The sequence below is a fragment of the Gallus gallus genome, chromosome Z (assembly GCF_016699485.2).
Source record: "Gallus gallus isolate bGalGal1 chromosome Z, bGalGal1.mat.broiler.GRCg7b, whole genome shotgun sequence".
In the NCBI taxonomy this organism is placed as follows: domain Eukaryota; kingdom Metazoa; phylum Chordata; class Aves; order Galliformes; family Phasianidae; genus Gallus; species Gallus gallus.
The window spans coordinates 48,544,769-48,563,135 of NC_052572.1; the positions used below are offsets into that span (position 1 = coordinate 48,544,769).

Here is an 18,367-nt window from a genome sequence, read left to right on the forward strand (position 1 = left end):
TGATCCAGAAGACTTGGCAGTGGTTATGATTATATGTGGATAAGAATAAACAAAGTGATGTAAAAGAAATTGGAAGATAGATTAGGCTGTTTGCGAAACTCCTTAAAGTGTATGCTAAACTCTGTTGTTTGGAAATCCAGCAGTAAATATGGTAACATTCCATTTGATACATATAGTGTGCAGTCTTTGTTGAGGTCTAAAACTATGGTGTATGAACACCAAGTATTTTCTAAAAAAGCAGGTGTTTTTTTTTTCCTGCATTTTTATTTGTGTTATAAAGTTATTCCAAGCATTCTAACTAGCATAAAGAACATTTTTGGGAAATCGGGTTCCCACGTCATATTTCCACTGTTAAATTTGGAAGCTTTCTTTGAGGAAACCGATTATGAATACTCTTATTCTATAAGCTATGCCTTACTTAGATGTCACAGGGACCAGGGCCGTCTGAGGCTTGAAGTAAGTAAACATAACCTCTAACAGGTCATGAAGAAGTAAGGGCTACCCTTGCTCAAAGCCCTGTTTTTCCATGCAATAAATGCTACAATTGTGCTATCATATGGCTCTATGTGATTTGTACCAGAGGAGTTACGGTAATAATTTACACTTTCTTTTTCTTGAATGTCTCCTCTCATTTGTGCTCCCCTGAAATTGCAGCAGTGTGGTGGCCTGTTTCTGAGCTGCTGTGTGCAGCATCAGTTACTGGTCACTGAACTAAAGATCCGGACAAAACACACATTCAGCATCTCAATTTCAGCGCATTTCATAGGTACACTTCATTTGCACTTAAGTAAATTAAAAGGAAACAGTAGATGAAGCAGCTTGTGTGAGTTCACAAGGATTTGCTTATATGCATAGAAATAAAAGCTGCAGTTTCCATTACCTGATACTTTCTATAGCTTCCGTGCAGATTTTCTAAATTTGTTTGGTTTTGTATTTGTGAATAGAAAGTTATCTTTGCACTGCTATTATGACAGTAGCTGTGGGGAAAAAGCCGTATATATGTAACCAGTACGGTACAGTAGTCAGGCCATAATGTACCTGTAATCCAACTATTTCCCAATTTTTAGCAGAAAGGCAAAATTTAAACATTTCAAAAAGTAAGTCATTATTTTTGTAATACAAAACTTCTCACTAAGAAATGTGCATTGACTTGCATGCAGTTAACAGTTCTGGTTTATAACAGTTGGCAAGATGTCATAATGGATTTAAGAAACTATTTGAAGTGCTGTATTAACTGGGTCTTTTCATCTGATATCTGAATTCCAAAATATTTTAATATTCTTCAGAAAAAAAAAAAAAAGATACCGTTTAATTATCTCCTAGACCCTTGCATGATTACCTGTGGGATATCAGATTCACGAGGGTTTTAGAATAAAATCATTTTTCATAGTTGTTTATTTCAGTTAAATCCATTATGATATCTAGTTCCTCCTAGTCAGAAAAGAACCAAAGGCCACCTGAAATACTACTACATGTAAATGCCAGATAGCGGAATTAAATAATTTGCTAAATCTCTCCTTTCTTGGTTTAATTGCTTGCTGGCTTTACGTACAGTCAGGGTAACAGGAATTATAAAGGCATTTAATTTTAGATAAGACTTCTAATAAATATTTGAAAATAGATATTTACTGCTGAAAGACAGGGTATAATAGCTGGAGCACAGCATAATAGCTGGAGCATAGTGCTGATTAATTTATCTGTGTAATTCTGATTGGAGCTTGCCTGCATCTGAGTAGCATAGAGCACAATCAAATGCTGTGGGACTTGTCTGCCCTCACCTCTGTAGTTTGTGAGTTTCAGTGTGAAAAAAAGCTTATCAGTTTTCCTGAGCTCCAAGTAGCAAAACTGTTCGGTAAATCAATTTTTAAATTACATTGATTTTCTAAAGAGTACGGGTTTGCTAATCAGAACTTAATGACTGCCCTGAGATAATTACTGTTAACTTGCGTAGCTAGTGACACTTTGCATATTGGATACAAATGAGAAGTGCTTTTAAAATTCAGTTTGTAGTTTTCACTGAAAGTCTTAGACAGTTTTGTTGTCTCTGTGATTAGTACTGTTTCTTATAGATGCAGTTCTTAATGTTGAAATTAAAAATACTTTAAACATACATATTTTGACTGTAATTGAAACATTCAGATGGCAGTAAAAATTTAGCACCAGTGTAAGAAGTAAAGACAAGTTGAAATCACGCCTTTCATTCTCTTGAAGTATTAGAAAGTATGCATTTTGAACTGTTGTTCATGATGTAAATAAGATGATGAATAAAAGGAAATGTCAAACCAAGACCAGTTAGCCAGCAGCCTGTAAAGTCCATCATTTATTTTTTTTTGAGGTTTACAAAATTTTATACATCTCTCAGTTATATATTTGTTCTTTCACTATTTTAGCCTTCCCATTTACTCCTTAGGAGTATGCCAGAAGGCATAAGATTAAACCGGTGTATTAAGATTCTGTACTTGCTTTTTGTGCTATGAGGTGTATTTTGGTTTAGTTTTTTGTTTGTTTTTGTTTTTTGTTTATTTTCTTTGTCTTTTTTTTTTAATGGAAGAGATTTTGTTACTCTATTGCATTAAGTTATCAAAACCAATGACTATTTTTTATGCAGCTACTCATCTTTATCCAAATTTAACTTTTGAAATACTAGCATTTTAGAATTTTTGCCTATTTCTTTATGAAAGATTTCTGTTTTTCTGTTGCGAATTTCAGAGTTCTTGTTCTTTGCTAGATCTCTTTTGGTTCCCAGTTGTGGTTATGCTTTGAAGAGTAGTGAAGTGTTCACTTTTCTGCTTAGAGAGAAATTATGCCAATCAAATGCAAAGAAGCCATATAAACAGCCTGATGTTCATTTTGAAACATACCAAGGGAGTGTGTTAATATGTCTCCAGTGTTACCTTTCTTTTTCTTCTCTATAGAAGTTTTAAAAAAATACTTATATAGTGATTGAAAATCACTTCCTCGTGTTGTGATCTCTAACCAGTGTCTGGCAACTCTAATTAGTTTCACTCAGGGGTGGAGAACATCTTGGTCTATAACAAGGTCTCCCAGGACCACTTACATAACAAATACACTAGTCATGTTTTCTCATTAGCTCCTTTCAGTTGTCACAAACATGACTTTCCAGTGGTTTTAGAAACAGACCAAAAATAAAAGTTGTGTGTGTTAATTGAGAGACAATTATTATTCCATGACTCAAAAATCTTTTGAACCTTATAGGTGGAAGTTTCTGTTTAATTCGTTAGCCTTAAGCAAGTAAAAAAATGTAAGGCTCACTTGGCTCAAGGATGAGCAATGCTTTCTGAGTGATTCATTTTCTTGTTGATCATATTTTTTCCTGTTTTTAGGCTCTTGCCTAAAAGGAATGTCAGAAACCTTGACTTTGTGAATTAACTGTACAGATGCAAATGTGGGTGCCATCAAGATTATAGGCCTAAATTGTAAGTCGTCAGTGGACTTATCAATTTCTCAATCATGCTGTTTTGTTGCTTTTGCAGAAGAGACATGTTTGCAGAAGAGTTGTATGCCTGTAACTTTTTGTTCACGAGCGTAGTCTGCTTGGTCTGGTATTAATTTACGTGTAATGCGTGCAAGTTTGTATGGTTTCTCTAACCCAGACTGAAAGTTTTGTTCCTGAAGTAAATTGTTGGAATTTTAGCAACATTGTAGCAATATCATTTTCTTCTTGAAATTTACTTGGTTTTTCAAACAGGAAGGCATTTTCAGAAATTATTACAGTAAGAGGTTTCTCAGTCTGGGAATATAAATTGAACTTCGGGGTGCTGCAGCGTTCAAAATTAAAGGAGTGAGTGAGTTCTAGCTGTCTACAAACGTCTGTGGTTTTGTAGCTCTAGTTTCAATTAGCGTTAGCTATGTGTGTTTTTAGTAATATGCTTGGTCTCTGAAATACTGTTTGACTTTTTTTTTCTGTGAAATCAGTTTCTGCTGTTCCACTTCTGCACAGTGTGTGATATTAATTTCTTACTCTTAGAATCAAATGCAATAAAACTGAATTGCACATCAATCTATCAGAGAACAGCCTTCATCAAATATTTAGTGGATATAGGAAAAACTTATAAGAATTTCTTAGATAATATTTTTGGCTTAAATGAGTTTGGAATTCTTTCCTAAAGTATTTCATGTTTTGATACTTTCATGTCTTATATGGTTCTAAGTAACACTGATTTAAAAAGAGGAGATTTGTGTTTTGGTCAACTCATATATATTCATACGTGTATGCTTTCCAAGCTCAAATTTTAGTCTTATTTCCCTAGCCCTTGGCTGATGAGTCCTTGGATCGTTGCTAGTAATTTATTTTGAGTATAAAAATTGCTTTTCTTCCTCAAAGAATGTTTGCATTTTAATACATTTGGAGGAAAAATATAATAGAAATGTCTGTTTCCCTGTAAAATACTTACCTCATCTTGGTGTTTTATGTCCTTTTTTTTTTCTTTTTTTTTTTTTTTTCAGTTAAAACTGATTTAATGAACTGAAAAAATCTGTTCAGTCCCCTTCAGTTAAGAGACTGAAAAGGGTTCTTCTTCTCTCTGCTTTGACACGCAGTAGTTGCATCGTGTTAGCTCCCTGGCAGGCAGGGATTAGTCTTCAAGTATTTCTGGGCTCTGTTTGTCTATTTTCCCATGACTCCGTCATTTGCTACTGTTTTAAATAATAACTTTACTTCTTTTTACCAGTATTACTCTGATGTATTAAGATTAGACTGTTTCTTTACCCGAAATTTTATTTTGGTTTAGGTATTACAATCGATATTACAAACATTGAGAAAATGAGTATTTTTAAAATTTATACTCTTAAAAAGCATGCGCATACACATGTCAACTTAGATTTGTCTAATTCAACAAAATGTACATATGTACTTCAAAAGATAGATGTGACAATCATAGGATGTAATTTTGATGGATTATAACAACAGAATTATCATGACTTGATCCTTGCTTTCTGGAAAAGGTTAATATCATTTTGTTCTTCTACCCTTTTTCTTTTCTGTCATATTTAACAAAGATTAAAAAGATTAAAAATATATATATATATAAAACTGCTCTTATTTTTCCATATGTTGTAAAGGTGTCAGTTGTTACTAATAATTATGTATTGTGTGACCCTCTCTGGGGCAGAGGCTAATGATGTGCCTCTTCTAGTAATGTAAGTTAATGTACGTGTGGATGACCCATAGAAGGGATAATGGAAATTAAAACTGAACTTAGTACGATTTATGCAGATTATTAAAGGTTGATAAAGAAATCTGTAAATTCCATATTTAAGCTATATTAAACATTTTTCATCACCAAACTAGAAGTTTCATTGCCTCACTGCATTAAATAATAGGTGATCTTATTGTCCTTAAAACAATTACAAGAGGTGAGATACTCAAAGCTACATTTTTTTGCTTATTTTTTCTCCTTGTTGAAACTAGACAAAGATTGTGAAAGATCGGTGGTTTTTAATTTTTTTTTTTCCATTTAGGAGAAAATGAACAGTATTAAGTCCTGACTCCAATATATAACTAATAACAGGGTGTGAAACAGTCCAGCCATTTGAAATAAAATTAACACTTAGAGCCAACGCAGTTTGAAGGAATCACTATGAGCCAGTTAACAAAGTCTGTCAGTGTCTCTATCAAAATGATGTCTTAGAGGAACAAAAGATGTTTTCTATGTACTTTGTAGTTGTTAAAAACCATTGTCTTGGCATAACTTCTAAAAGAAAAATAATTGTCGTGTTTGCTAATTGTCAGCAGAGAATCGGCATTAAATGTGTAAAGAATCTGAAGGTTGACTGTTTTTATTCTGGGTCAGGCTGGACTGTGTCAAATACTCTTCTTGTAAACTAAGAAGCTCTGTTGTCAAGGACAAGCATTGCCAATATTTTCTAAACAGTGGGTTCACAAAATTTTCAAAGGTCTTCTGAAAATATGTGCTAATGATAAAGAAACTGTGACTAAGGTCACAGAGGCATGGTGTTTATCAGAGGCATGATATTTTATTAAAAGTACTCATTTTCAGTTCTAGATTTTAGAAGGAAGAAGGCAGAGGACAAATACGTCTGAAGGGCTGTGATTAAGTAATTGTATTTTGTAATCTTTAAGGATTCAGTGGTTGCTTTTTAAATCTAAAATTGGCAGCACAAGCAGTAAAATCTGATAGATAATTTAGTGGTAGCAGTGGAGGAAAAAAAACCTCGGGGGGTGTAGGTGTATTTTGCAAAAACTTATAACAAATTCAGAAAGACCTTTTTTTTCTTTTTTTTCCAAAATTAGGAAGTAATTTAATTTTGTGTACAGTAGAAGGGTTGATTGAAGAGTCAGAATAGATAATTGTGACTGAATCACTCTGAAAATTAAATGGTTTGTCAGGATCAGATAACAGATAAACAAGATCAGAAGAAATTCTTGTGATTTATGCTATAAAATCCTCTTTTTAAATTATCTCTGCGTAGAGACTAACCTAATCATCACCTTAGCTGATCTAATGAACAAGTGGCACATTTTATATTAATGGGACTAAAAACATGTTTTCTGAACTGGTATTTGAAGTGATGCACTGTAAAGAATGCATTTATAAATAAAGCAGTTGTGCTTAAAACTCTTCAATATAAACTTCATCAAAAGTATATAATAAGCTACTAGTTTATAAGAATTTAAATTTTCTTACTATTTTTCTTGCTTACTGATTTTCTTTTTCTTACATGAAATCAAATCATTTTCATGTTTCGTTGAAAATTTGTCATAGTTCTGATGAGACAAATAAATGAGCTGCCTTCTCACCTATACAACTTCTGTAAACTCATAGAATCATGAAGGTTGAAAAAGACCTTCAAGATCACCAAGTCCAACCAACAGCCTGATCTATTGAGTCCTTTCATTAAATCGTGTTCTTCATTACCACATCGTCTTGTCACTTAAATACCACCCGGAACTCCACCACTTCCCTGAACAGCTGATTCTAATGCTTGACCACACTCTCTGTGAAGAAACTCTTCCTAACACCCAGTCTAAACCTTCCTTGTAGTTTATATAACATAGGCCAGCAATGACATGTAGTATTTAATGACCTAATGAATGTTGGCTCTTCAGAAATCACTGAGGAAATGTAAACACAATTTTAAAGTAGCATTTTCTGGTCTTTCTTTGCCATTACAATGCATTTATAGTTCTTATCTAGAAGAAAACTCTCAAAACTTAAATCTTGCAAGAGAAACTTTCCAAAGTTACATGTTAATATATAAATGGAAATTAGTATTTGTATTATTTTCCCAATGATATTTCTGTATATATTCAAGCAATTCACATATAGAAAAACTTAGGGGAATGTTGATATACAAGCATTCAGTGCAGAAGAATGTTTTTCTTCAGTGTATTACTCATTAATGTGCCTGCATGTTACCATATGCATTTTCAGTGAATTGCATGGAATAATTTACAGAATAAAGAAATTGAGGTTCAATATATTAGAGCTATGGATTGAACTCTTCCTCTTTAAAAATTACCTATTGTTCTTTAACTGTGATTTTACTCTGTATGTTTTCCAGGTGTGTGGAGGTGATTGCCAAAGAAGGCCGGAACCTGAAAGAACTGTATTTAGTATCCTGTAAAATCACTGACTATGGTATGTAACATTTTTGCTCCACTAGGTTTGTATAGGAACTCTATTAAAACTGTAGGAAATGTATAAATGCACATTTTCAAAACTTATACCCATAAAAATAGGACATGTTTGACTTGCTTGAAAAGATCTGTGCTAAGAAATACGAAAGTCACTAAATATGTATGTGCTGTGAAGTATTGCTTATTTGAGCTGGCATTTGTTGTGTAGTCTGGGTATTGTGTCCTTTTAATTGTCCTGGAAATCTGGAGAGCATTTGAGAGAGAATCAAAAAGGGTATGTGCATTTTAAGATGCTGTGAAAGCATACTCAGGCAGTGATGAGTGAATTGATTACCTCTTGTAGGCCATGTATGTTAAGTGAACACAGTGATCCTCTTAAAAAAGCTTTTATGATTAAGAAAAAGAGAGGGACATTTTAGGAAGCATGCTTCCTGTCTGGTAGACCAGATAGAGAAACGTAATTCATACTTGATACAGGAAAACTCGCGAGTACTCAAGTATACTTGCAGAGGGTACTTCGTTGTGTAGTGTTGTGTGGTGGGTTTTGTTTGTTTGTTTGTTTGTTTGTTTGTTTTCTTCAAATAACATACTGTTCTAAATTAAGACATTTATTTCTGCAGTAAAATCATATTCTCAAATGTCAAACTTCCACTTAGACATCAAAATTTTGGTAGGATTTACAAACTTTTATATCTTTAAGCTGTCCATTTTGAGTTGTTGAATTGTTTCTCATTTGCTCTTTTTCATTTTAACTTTTTACCTCATAGCTTTTATAAAGAATTACTATGTCAAAGTGATAAATTACCTTTCCAGTGGTCACAAACTCATTCTTTTATTTTTCCCTTCAGATTTTGCACTTTACTGGAGTTTGCATGGGTGCTCAAGGGTGTACTGCTCTGCAGAGTTCAGTATTTGAACGTGAGGGAGAGTGGGCCAAAACCAACATTTTCTCTGATCTGAAGTTATTTATACTTCCATGAGTAGAATAGATCCTGTCAAAATTGAAAATGTAGATTTGCTTGACTTTCTATTACTTGGCCAAGGTGAATTTGTGAATCTGTGAATGAAAATAATCTGCTGGAATTTCATGAAAGGAGATTCTCTCCGCAGAACTCAAAGGGACAGAGCAGATGTTTCTTTTCACTGCTATAATGTCAGAGGTATCGAATATATTCTGTAAGTAAAACTGTCTCTTTGTGTACTATAGATCTACTAGCTCTGCTTCCTGTCCCTACTGAGTTTGGCTTCCACACCCATGTGGAAGTTATTCTAATGGAAAGAATACAACGTCAGACTCAGTGTTCTCAGAATTATTTCACCATTCATTGTCTGCAGTTAGTGACAGAAAAACAAGATTTCTCCCAGTGTAGGAAAACACACACTGAGGAACTGAAGCAAAAAAAAACCCGAGGGTAGTGAAACTCTTGCTTATGAAAAAATGAGGAGAGGGAAGAAGTGTTTAGGCGTAGATGAAAAATGGAAGGTGAGTTTCACAGAATGAATAAGCGGAGAATATAATATAGCATTTAGATGATACTTGACAAACGTACTCATGCAACCTGAGCTTCTGGTGACTTCTGTGTATTAATACTTACCTGTCATTGATGTATTGGATTCTGTAGTCATTCAGCCTCATTACATTCAGTTACTGGGATTCTGAAAAAAATTTTAGTTGACAGTTGACAAGATCTTACTTTTTGCTTAAAAATTAGATAATTTTAGTAAGGATCAGTAAGCAATCCAGCAAAATATTTGTGATACTGACTGATTTTTATACAGTTGTTAATACCAATTGATTAGCATCATACTCTTCAGCGTGCCAGTGTGATGATTGTACTCACCTGCTCATGATATCTGAGAACACAAAATAAACCATATAGTGAGGTATAATTTATAATCTGTGCTTCATCTGGAAGTTAAAATCCTGCCTTACATTAAATTGTGATAACAGTGAAAATTTGATTAACAAGAACCATTTACTGTGCTGTAAGTTCAGTTTGTTGTTGAACTTCACTTATCAGAGAAGCTGCCTCCCTTCCACGAAGAGAAAGAGCAGCCATTCTCTTCCTTGGAGCCCTTTCAAGCAGTCATGTCCTCTTTGTATTTGTGGCAAGTAGATGAAATCAGCTAGAAAGTGTATGCCTGACTTCTTGTTGTATCATTTAGTTGGGTCTCTGCTGGTCTTAGGAAGACCTGCAATTCACAGGCATAGTTGTTCAGGCTTCCACCAGGAAGTGGGTAGGTTGTGTCCAGAGATCTGCGAGACCATGACTGAGTGGGAGCATAGAGCCGTATGTGACTTTGTTCTTTTGTTTGATATTCCTAATACTCCTGAGCCTATGAATGTATTTATTTTGTTTGTGAGGATGCACTAAGCATCACGTTTTTGTTTTTGCTTTGAAATTAGGGTCTTGACACCAACTTTTAATTGTTACTGTAGATATTTTCTCTGGGTTTTTAAAACATACCTAGTGCTGGTGAGCTGGTTCCTTGCATTTGATGAAATACAGATGCGGGGTTTCAAAAACTCTTTGAAACTGTTCAGCTGGTAATGCAAAAGTGGTTACCTGGGGATTGCGGCTGCTGGTTTATGGTTGCTTAGCAGTTCAACTGGAGAAAATGAAAAGCTAATTTCCAATACAACTTTAATTCACTTGAGATATTAGGAAGTATTTAAGAAGTAAAATAATTACAGAAAAAATAATAAATTTTTAAAAAGGAAAAAAGTGTAGATGTTGCCCTGCTCTTAATGTACAGGTATGTACATGTGATCTAATTTCATGTACTCTAGGAAAGACTATGATATGTGACCTTCATAATTGCATTAATTCACTTTTCTTTAATTATTCTTCTTTACACAGTAAAGTAGTGAGCAAAATAACTAGACATGCTTATATATAATTAATAGTAAAAAAATACAGAAGTACCAAAATGTGTTTTGAAATCTGTTAAAATCCTCTGATTATCCAGTGATAATGTAGCAATAGGTACCATTACTTTCTCTGGCAAGTTGCTACCCTGTAATATGTTTGGTTATATTACACAAAAAGACAGAAGAGGGTTCAAAGAAGAACTGAAATATGAGTGGATGCTAAAAGTTATTAATCCATGAATAAAAAAATAAATATATTACTCTATTTTGTGCTACATTACTTTGATAACTTCTGAAAACTTAATAAGGTGATGATTTTTTTAATCTATGCTTGCCCAACATAATTTCAAAAAAATCTATTTTTATTAGATTTTTGTTAGAATGTAACATGTAACTGTTGTTGAATGAGAGTTTAAATTTTCTTTATATCCAACATATTTTTAAATGCTAAATAATCAGTGGCATTTACATAGACTGACAGGAGAAGCTGAATGAGTATAATCTCCAAGATAAACACCTGTTTGCCCAAGAACACAGACAGAGTGAAGTCAAAGCTGACATTAGTTCCTCATATCATTTGGCTCCTTTGTTAAACAATCATGAATTAAGCATGGAGTGTCAGTGTTATCTTTGAATTTCCTGCCTTTTGTTGATTTGTGTCACAAACTTAACATTACTTAAACATAGGAGGTTTTGTATTTAAGCTTTTCCTAAGATCTAGTAAGAAAGCTAGGATTTCTCAGCTGTGGGGAGACTATGTGTCAAATGAATTAGGCTGATGTGGGGATGTATAACAGTGAGCCAGGGCAGCAAGCACACACAGAATTGTGTAACTGTCTTTTCAATTTTATGCCTTGATTCTGGGTTTTATTGATATTCTTAGTGTTGGGAATTTGTTTTAAGCAAATTATTACTTATAAAGTTGGCAGAGTGTGCAGATTGCTATGCTCTCTTAAACACAAAAGTGAGATTTTGTATTCAAAGATGAAAAGAAGCTAGCATATGAAACTAGACGTTTTAAGGGTCTGCTTTTGCAATAACGCTAAGCACAACTGAAAAAAAAAACCCTGCATTCTTACCAGTAATTAAAAATAAAAGTCTCCGGTGTTTAACTTTACAAAGGTAGTTGGACTAGTCATTTTTCAACAGTGTATGCAGAAAATCATTTCAAGCAAAATTTAAACCGTAGGCTTCCGGTAAGGAAAAGATAACAGCGTCTACAATGGCTTTTCCAAGTGAGGGTGGATGTGCCTGCAAATCAGTACCTGCTACATCTCTGTAGTGAGATATCACTTAGAAATCTCAGAAAAAAATAAGTATCCAAACTGTCACTAATAGAAATATAATTGACACAGTTTGGGGAATATGTTTGCTTCATAACAACTCCTGTCCTATAAGCTGCAGAAGATGACAATTTATCTTTTCAGTTGTCTTGTGTAACATCTATCTAGTAGTTCCAAATTTTGCCTAATTTATTTCTAGCTATTACATAATTGCTCAGAGCTTTTCTGATGAAATGCTTGGCACAAGTGCCTAAATTGAAAGGTATTTTACACATTCTTTTAAGACCTATGAATACTGAAAAAGAGTTCTCTAGATATTTAGCCTTTTTGCTTTCTAAGGTCATGAATATTTCTTTCTCATGTTGTCCCTTTTTGACATTTACTGATACATTTATTGTGTTTGAGGACATGATTGTTTGAAAAGGTTTTTCTCCTTTGAGAAGAAAGAAACTAAAAACAACAGAAGCTAAAGCAAAAATAAAAAATAAAAAAGGAGTTTCAGCAAACTAATTGAATTATATCCTTTCTATTTTACAATTTTACAGATGGGACAAAGCATTTAAAAATAGATGTCTGGAGGGACAAGTGTTTATGCCATGTCAAGTCCGACTATCACAGGATAGAATATAATTGGAAGTTGTGATGGTTGTTTTGGTTTTTTTGTTTGTTTGTTTTTGTTTTTGTTTTGTTTTGTTGTTGTTGTTAAAAAAGGGATTCTTTCCTGAGAAATGAGATATAGCTAACAATGTTAAAATAGTTTTTCAAGATGCTATTGAACTCTGGTGTTTTAATAGTATTGACTACATATGCTTTCTAATTTAAAATAGAATATTTTAATTTTCAAAGGGTTGGATCTTCCTATATAGAATATACGTATATATTCTTACATAGATATATCTAATGAGAGTCTTGTGAGCTTCCTCTCCAGAATTTCATATTTGTCGCGTAAATCCTAAAGAATAAGCATATTCTGGGTATTTCCTTGCGAAAGAATGTTTCAACTCTGTTTCTCACTTCGACGATCAATTCTCAGTAATGCTTGTTCTCACTAAAACTGTACTTGTCCTAATTTTGATCTTTGTCTTTCTGAATCTGATTCTGTTTTTAAAATAGTCTTTATTTTGAATAGAGTTACTCGGAAAGAAATACATTATTTGTGGGATAAAGCCAGCACATGTGGATAAACACAATGGAGCAGGTAGTAGATGCCTTTCTGAGTTAAAAAATAAAAGTTCTTCTCCACACATTACTCATTATGCAATCTCTTGCTTAATTTAGATCATTTAAAAAATATAGAATGATTCAGCAATCATTCTGAATTGCTGAAATATTGAGTTCCCTGATTTTTTTTCTTTCTCAGAACTGATCTCTCTTCGGTTTTCCTGTCTCTTGCATAGTTTCTTCAGTCTTGTAGTCTTTCAGTGGCTCAAAGCATTCAAATGCTGTGCTTAAGGAGCGTGTTCATGCCTTTGGATAGATGTGCAGAAAATCTTTTCATGATCAGGTCCTTCCTTTTTGTCTTTAGTCTTTTGTATGCTATGTATGCCTGTGTGCATATAAATTATGTTTAATAGCTTACTGAAGTATTAATTTATTTATTTAGTATATAAAGGGAAAAGGATATAGATGTATTCATTTCTTATTATCTTGATTTTCTTCCTTTCCACAAAATTGTTTTCTATCTATTTCTGGTTAAGTTGCTTAAATGTTCATAAATCTGAACTCACTAAAGTAAGGAACCAGGATTTTTAATGTTTTGTGCCAATTGTTGTTGTTCTTTTTTCCTTTTCTGTGGATAGGCTGCAACTGTACCTGCACTAGAGTGAGAATTGGTGGAGTGAAGTTACAGGCTGTTATATGCATTAACATTACTTCCATCCTCGACAAAATCTCTAACGTGCATTAAAATGTTTTTGTTTTGCTTAACATTCTTTCAGGATTCTGAAGCTCCTACTTCATACTTTTATTGAAACTGCAGTTATTGTAAGAATCAGTGAAAGCTTATTTTGGCAATAGAAGGTGGTTACAGTGTGTTACATAATTCAACAAAACAACAATACAGGGTATTACTATCCCTTCCTCTTTTTAAGTCATTACAATTCATACTGCACAGTGTGCACAGTGAAGATTTGGAGTCTTTTCATGTGTTTCAGAACCTCTATATATTGCCTTCTAAGTACGAGAAAAAATTGCAGCATACATAGCTTTTGTGAGGACATTTTTCAACCTGTGTGTTTCCATTTTTTATATTCCTAGAGTTTTTTATATTGTTGTAAATTAAGCTGCAGGTTGGACTAATTGTTCGTATGCAGATATGCATGTACTCACAGAACTTCTTGTGCATAAGGGATCCTGCTAACATTGAAACAAAGAGGATTGTTATTGTGAGGAAAGAGGTATGTTTGGAGCTTAGGACCTATCAGGACATGGGTAGATCTGTTAAGAGTGTGCATGGAGAGAAGAGATAACATTACTCACCTGTCTGGAGTTTTCAATAGGAATCACTGTTAAGACAAAGCCTAATAAGAACTTTGTCAGAAGTAATTCACTGAATCAAAAAAAAAAAGCCCTTGAAGAAATTGTCAGAAACTCATTTAATTCATAAGTATGAAAAAACTTTTTTTTTCTTTTTTATTGTGTAAGTTTTAGGAGTATTCACAATGTCATGAAAATTCCATGCAGTTTTCTTTAAAAGCTGATTTGAGACACCACTGTGCATCTTCATGACCCATACAGTGAGATAAATTACAGCAACAGCACGTTCCTCAAATAACAGATAGCTGCAAATCCTTTGTCCTCCAGTAGATAATAAAGGTTTTCCTCTTTATAAGATGAGACAAACTTCTCAACTGTTTTTTGTCATGCCGGATGATGAATTGTACCCCTTAACCTGTACCCTTAGAAATAATGTAGCATAATAGCCAGTTGGAGGAAGCTGAATGTAGATGCACTTTTGAATCATCAACATGCACAGAGCAGAAGCCTATGATTTGTGCACAGTTTGTTCCCAGGTGGTTGTTCTAAATGTGAAAAATGGAGAGGTGTTGTACTTTGGGTTTGGTTTGTCCTGTAGGGAGACACATAGGTACTGCTGATTTCATTCAGTTTCTTCTATGAGAAGCTGTAACGGTGTTTTGGGGTGTTACTGTGATTCTTTGTTTGGCAAGCTTGGCAGTACTTTATCAACTGTAATAGTAACTTTAATTTTGTACTTTTTTTTATCTCTCTTGAGAGGTGCTTCAGTTAATCTTTGGCAAAATACACCTTATTTATGAAAACCAAGGCAGAAAATTTACTTCTGACATTAAAAAAAATTGAAACAGCTACAACCTCTGTGTATGTTTCCAGAAATACATTCTCAGATTCTTGTTTTATTCATTTACTGTATTTACTGTGTTAGGAAACTGTATTATAATACTGAAATTTCATTTAACCCAGGACCTAGCTACTGTTCTATTGTAACATTTGAGTTTCCTGTTGTACATGACCTTTAGAAAATCGCATAAAGCTTTACTCCTTCAGAGTGCATGTTATTCTTTGCACTGGGAGCAGCGTGTTAAGTGCATCTTCACTGAGCTGCTGCATGGCAAGAGCAGTTTTAGAATTATTAAATCTAACAAACTGTTTGCACCTGTTTGCATCTAAGCACCAATTTGAAAGGCAAATAAATTTTTGCTTTTGAGCCATGCGGTTTTGATCACATTATAATCATTGGGGTCCTTGTAATTTTTGTGTGTGTGTGTGTGTGTGTATTTTTATAAGTCCAGAACCTGTTAAGGAAAGTGCTGTCATTCTGTGTTTCTATTTAGACTTTCATTTCACGTGGCTTCTGTTAATTTCACACTGCAATGGATAGTAACACTCCCAACAAAACATTTGATTTTTTCAGTCTGTGGTAGATGGATTTGAGAAAAACAGCTGTCAAAATGTACAGTCTAGGGGAGTCTCTTTCTTTCTTGGTTAGAATATAATTTAATTTAAATGTTTAAAATATTTAATATTTTCTGACAAATACTAATAATTACTCACATTACTGCACTGTTGTAGTCTAGTTTTATATTTATTCATCTAACTTTTGAATTGATGTAAAATTTGCCCCTAGACCACTTAATTGGTTGAGAAGCAATTATCGATCCCCTTCAAAAAAAAAAACTATACATTAACAATTTTAAAAGTATTTTTATACAACCTATAAACTTATATCCCTCAGTGGGGAATATCATTATTCTAAATTTAGAAACAGCACTTGCATCTTTTGTAAGTGAGAGGAAATCAGAATTCAAAAATAAAATATTTTACTGAATCTTTTTACATTAGATCCCTTGTGATATAAAAATTCTGCTGGTAGATGTAATCATTCAAGTAATTATTTCCACTATATTTTAAATATGCTGTGTTGTATGGCAGTTTCACTTTATTTCTTCTAAATTGTAGGAGTCAGTTTTATTATCCCTTTCTTAATGCTCTTTCAAATATATTTTAACAGATTATGTTTTAAAATTACAGTGTTACTCCAATGTTGCCTAAGTGTTTTCTTCAAGCTGCCTTCATAATATAGGTTTCATTACCAAGTGCTTAAATATGAGAACAGTTGTTTAAACTTCATAGGAAGTAATATACGAGTTACAGCATAATTGCTGAAGCTAACTTTCTAAACATGTTATATTGTGGTGGTAGGATTGCCTTTCTGATATGCAACTCTCTTGGATGTTTCTTGAATACTCATTACTACTCAGATTACTGAAGCGATGAATCATTCTCTGACCATTTAAAATGTATACCAATTAAGTTAAGGAAGTGCTAGTATTGCAATTATTTTGAATGCTAAAATTTAAGAAAGTTTTTTATTCATTAATCATTTCTATAATTTAATTTCATTAATAGATACCTGGAAATGTATTTATTTTGTATTTAAATGCCTGAAGGAAGTACTTATTGTGATATTGATGTACTTCCCTAAAATATAAATAAAATCAAATGCCTAATATCACAGTAATATCATAAATATTGATTTAAAACCTTAATTACAACAGCAAAAATAGTAAAATTAATCGTCTTTTCTATGAACAGAGCATGAATCCAAAATATACATTACTTTAGGTAATGAAGTGACATGAGTGGTACTTCAGCTCTGCATTCCTTTAATGATGGTGATTATGAGTTAATTTTTAATGTAAAAAAGCAGCTGATTTCCCCCACCATGGTGATATATATAGGAAATTTATGTTGTATTTTCAACTGTTTGATTTTTCACCACAGTAGGACAGAATGTGGAAACTACTGATGCAAGGAACATGCATGACTTTTAGTCATATCTAATTTGAATGGCAAGTAATATTTGTGCTTTCAAAAATTATTAAATAGACAGCAAAATTTTGTTTTGATCAATCTATAGGATTCAAATAGTTTTGTATGAAAACTTGGTCTCAAACTAGCGTCTGATTTATGAATTTTATTTCTTCATAAATCAAGTGTGATTATTTTAATTTTTGAAATGTCAAGTATCTGTCCCTAAAAAGGCACGAAGAATATGTGGAATCTCTTGGCTAGGTGCCATTGCCTCTGTTTTTAGCTCTACATACTGAACTATGTTACCTTAAGTACCTTAAGATGCTTAATTCAGAAGTTTAACAAAATGTGTCTGTAAGTATATACCTACAGGTTAGCTAGCAGCAAGAAAAAGAAGTAAAAGTAGGTGAACGATATTCTTGAATAATGTTTTTTAAAAAATTAATTAATTAATTTTCTTTATAAATGTGCGGTTTGGATTCCTCTGCTCATTTTTATTCATATTTTTAAAGTGATAAATGGTACGAATTTTACGATGATGTGTTTAAACATTTAAAAAATACATACATTGGGAAAGTTTGAATATCAGTTGTTAGACTTAGTTATTCAGTATTACAAACTTCAAAAAATTTTAAAGTAATCTGAATACATAATTATTTATTACTTTTCTCCCATGTTAGTAGGTGGTAGTATTGGTTTTTTATTTTTATTGTTTTTTTAACCTTTTTTTTCTTTAATAGACATCAGATGGTCCATGATACAATTAAACTTTTAGGAACTTACGAGCTCAGTAGTACTTCCAGACCTGGATGGTAAAACAGAGATAAAACAAAGAAGAAATTTTAAATACTATCAGAATTTTAAAACACTGAGATAGTCACTGAAGTTTTGAGTAATAATTTTAATACGAGGATGTAGTAGCAGTATGTGTCTTTGCTTCACGTATGGTAGCCTGTATTCATTGATCAGTAGTAATAATAATCCATTGTGAAATTTGTGCTTAGAAATTCTGTAACTCATTTTTATTTCTACCAACTCAAATAGTGATTAACATCAACTTGTCAACAATACTAGAAGTTCACATTCCCTTACCTGTGTTTTCATTAAGTAACTAATCTGTATTTTTTACCTTGATTTTCAAGCACCTAATTTAATGCAGCTTCAGTGGGATTTTCCTAGTTTAGCATAAACTTTAGCCAACCTATTTGTAAAACACGATGAAGAAATCATAGAAATCTTGTCTATGAGTCATCCAGTTCAGTCTTGCACTCAGGGTGGGCCTTTCACCAGATCAGGTCCACG

General features: G+C 33.0%; 1 protein-coding gene across 5 annotated transcripts in view; it reads left to right on the plus strand.

The window, feature by feature from the left end:
* The window catches only part of FBXL17 (F-box and leucine rich repeat protein 17), a 290,756-nt gene that overhangs the window by 184,604 nt on the left and 87,785 nt on the right, over window positions 1–18,367 (plus strand). For 4 of the 5 annotated variants that reach the window (XM_413983.8, XM_015280455.4, XM_040655861.2 and 1 more), the window contains exon 7: window positions 7,546–7,622. In XM_413983.8, coding sequence (XP_413983.4) covers window positions 7,546–7,622 — 77 coding nt within the window. Of the gene's footprint in view, window positions 1–3,344; window positions 3,438–7,545; window positions 7,623–18,367 lie in introns of all 5 variants that reach the window. The other variant, XR_005842732.2, reaches the window with a different exon arrangement.